This window comes from Phytophthora parasitica, assembly GCF_000247585.1.
Source record: "Phytophthora parasitica INRA-310 unplaced genomic scaffold supercont2.22, whole genome shotgun sequence".
NCBI classification, from domain to species: Eukaryota; Oomycota; class Peronosporomycetes; order Peronosporales; family Peronosporaceae; genus Phytophthora; species Phytophthora nicotianae.
The window spans coordinates 319826-322409 of NW_008649008.1; the positions used below are offsets into that span (position 1 = coordinate 319826).

Consider the following 2584-nt stretch of genomic DNA (forward strand, 5'->3'; position numbering starts at 1 on the left):
CGTAATCCTCACCGATGATGACGTAATCACTGATCCACCGTCGTCGGCCACGAGTCTCAGGGCTGGATCGGGTCACTTCCCATCAATCAGTCCCTTGTCCCCAGAAGCCAACTGTCACTTCACCACAACTATACGCGTTATCTACAAAGTACGGCTGGAGTTAGATGCCCGTGCAAGTTCCGTTACCAGACAAAATGGCGTCAATCCAACGTCGACCATTCAAAACTCGAGAGTAGATATCAGGGAAACCTTCACGACCACACGTATCACCAATGCCCCAGCTCACTAGTCCAATTAGAATGTCCTCGGTTGTATCCGTCTCTTCTAGAATGAGAGGACCCCCTGAGTCTCCAAAACAAGAGTCCTGGTTAAGAACTCCACCTGTGCACACCATACTGGAGTCAAGTGAGACATTAACAGCACACACTTCATCGCTCACGAGCTGGAGATCCACGCGCTGAAGCTCGAAAGAGTAACTGATGTTCACCTCGGAAATTGAGCCCCATCCCATTGCCGTAGTCCACGCCCCTGCTTTGAACTCGGAATCGTCAGGTGCGGCAAGCTTCACAGGCTTGAATTTGCTTGGTTTCTCTAGCTCGATTACTTCAAAGTCATTCGTGTAATTCGTATTATCGAAGTTCTCGGAGAAGTTTGGGTGGTTCATCACGGATAGGACACGAATATGCTCTCCGTCCACACTACCGTTGCGGTAATGGGATCCAATTGCCACCCAACGCATGTCGAGGCATATGCAGTGTGACACGGTGAGAACGTGGGTCGGAGAGATGAGACTATTTACGTCGAAAACCAAATTTGGTTTGTCCCTATTGTTCTGTCACTAATGGCAATATCGTTATTGTTTAAGAGTACAATGATTACACTACGGGGCCAAACAAAAACACATATTATTTGTTTTCTGATTATACATTGATTACAGTACGGGACAAATTAACGGTTGTGTACGATGATTACACAAGGGGACAAATCATTCACAGGTCGACTTCTTCACAGGACAAATCATACTGACAAGACTTTCACGGCACGGTGAATCCTCCTATGAGGATTCACGGTTCCGTGAAATCTTGTCGGAGCTGTCCATAGACAATCGTAAAAGTGCATACGCACGCAACTGCGAAAGCAAGAGCGTAAAACATGTTTTCGGTAACTTCATTTGTGACATCCCTCTGCAGTAGTTTACGAGCGAATTGAGACTAACGTGAACAAGTCACATGAAGATCTTGGCTTCGTAACCTTCACGTTGGCAACTATCGCAGACGATAGATCACACAATCACATCACTGGCCCGGTCTCCATTTCCCCCACCATTGGAGGCAACAACTTCTGCAGTGCTTCGCTAATTTCCCCAACTCACCTCCTTGTCGGAACGTACTGCGTCTCTGGCAACATCCGGTGGGCTTCGATCGGATCACACTACACCAACGGTACACGCGACGGCGAACGGATCAAGGTGGTTGCGATGATCAACCATCCAAAGAGCACAAACACGAACTTCTCGAACGATTTTGCTGTTCTCGTACTCGAGAAACCCAGTTCGTTCAAATCTGTGGCGCTCGCAGCTTTGGACGATCCCGACCTTAAGGTCGGAGAGTCAGCGGCAAAAATCGGCTGGGACGACACAGGAGGTGAAGGAACCATGGCTTATGAACCGACGAGAGAAGATGTGCAGTTAATGAGCAACGATAATTGCTTGGATGGCATGAACGTAGATGACACAATGCTATGTTCGCGGGGTATTCCTAACGTGGCATCTTGTACGGGTGCCTACAGTGGTTCTCTGGTGGTAGAGCGTCCTAGTGGTGATGTGTTGGTTGGTGTGCTTAGTTGGGGTGATGATTGTGTGTAGTATGGCCCGGGGAATTTGAAGCAACTTGAACACACGACAATGCGGGGGCCAACTCGCTCGGAATGATAGCCGAATGCATTGATGTAGTTTGCACTTGGCAAATCTAGAAGTGAGCGATACCATGGTGCTGGCACTGACCAGCCCGTTCTCGCTCAGTCACTGCCAGCCATGCATTGCCAGAGCGACGCGCAGCACTGACTGTGGACATGCATGTATTCACTTCACATGAAAGATGCACTTGACCATACAAGTTCCTCATACAGCACATGAGGACACTGTCCGTCCAAATGACTGCGAAGTCCTCAGCTGTCTAGCGTCGGACACCCCTAGGTTGTCACCCATTGTCTGCAGCGTTGCAGCTGACAGCCACATTTGGGTGACGTCGAGCAGCTGAGATGAAACCAAGCTGGAAATACCAGCCAACACTACACAGCCCCCGAAGCTTGGTTTTGCCGGATCTTGTCGAACCGGTCACCGTCACAACACACGCCCATCGAGCACTCGGTTTCCCTGGCTGCGGTCCCTACGGTGACGCCTTGATCGGCGTAGCTTACGACCGCGCGAAGGCGTTCCATCTTGCGTCGTAGCACTTATTCAGCGACCTAGAGGAAGTGGAGGCTTTGAGGCCTCGGCACCTAGGTGCGGCGCACTGTCCTTGTCCGCAGCCTGCCCCGAACTTGACTGTATCTCGGCGTGAAGACCAACTTCAGCCGATAAACC

The 2584-nt window shown here is 50.3% G+C and overlaps 3 protein-coding genes across 3 annotated transcripts; 1 reads left to right on the forward strand and 2 right to left on the reverse strand.

The window, feature by feature from the left end:
- Positions 1 to 160: 160 nt before the first annotated feature.
- On the reverse strand, positions 161 to 739 carry PPTG_10546 (hypothetical protein; the record flags this gene model as incomplete). Its single annotated transcript, XM_008905922.1, has 1 exon — positions 161 to 739. One exon carries the CDS (start codon positions 737 to 739, stop codon positions 161 to 163), a length of 579 nt encoding a protein of 192 aa, XP_008904170.1.
- Positions 740 to 1477: 738 nt separating this feature from the next.
- On the forward strand, positions 1478 to 1864 carry PPTG_10547 (hypothetical protein; the record flags this gene model as incomplete). Its single annotated transcript, XM_008905923.1, has 1 exon — positions 1478 to 1864. One exon carries the CDS (start codon positions 1478 to 1480, stop codon positions 1862 to 1864), a length of 387 nt encoding a protein of 128 aa, XP_008904171.1.
- A 425-nt stretch (positions 1865 to 2289) lies between these two features.
- PPTG_22737 (hypothetical protein) lies at positions 2290 to 2439 on the reverse strand (the record flags this gene model as incomplete). Its single annotated transcript, XM_008905924.1, has 1 exon — positions 2290 to 2439. One exon carries the CDS (start codon positions 2437 to 2439, stop codon positions 2290 to 2292), a length of 150 nt encoding a protein of 49 aa, XP_008904172.1.
- Positions 2440 to 2584: the final 145 nt, after the last annotated feature.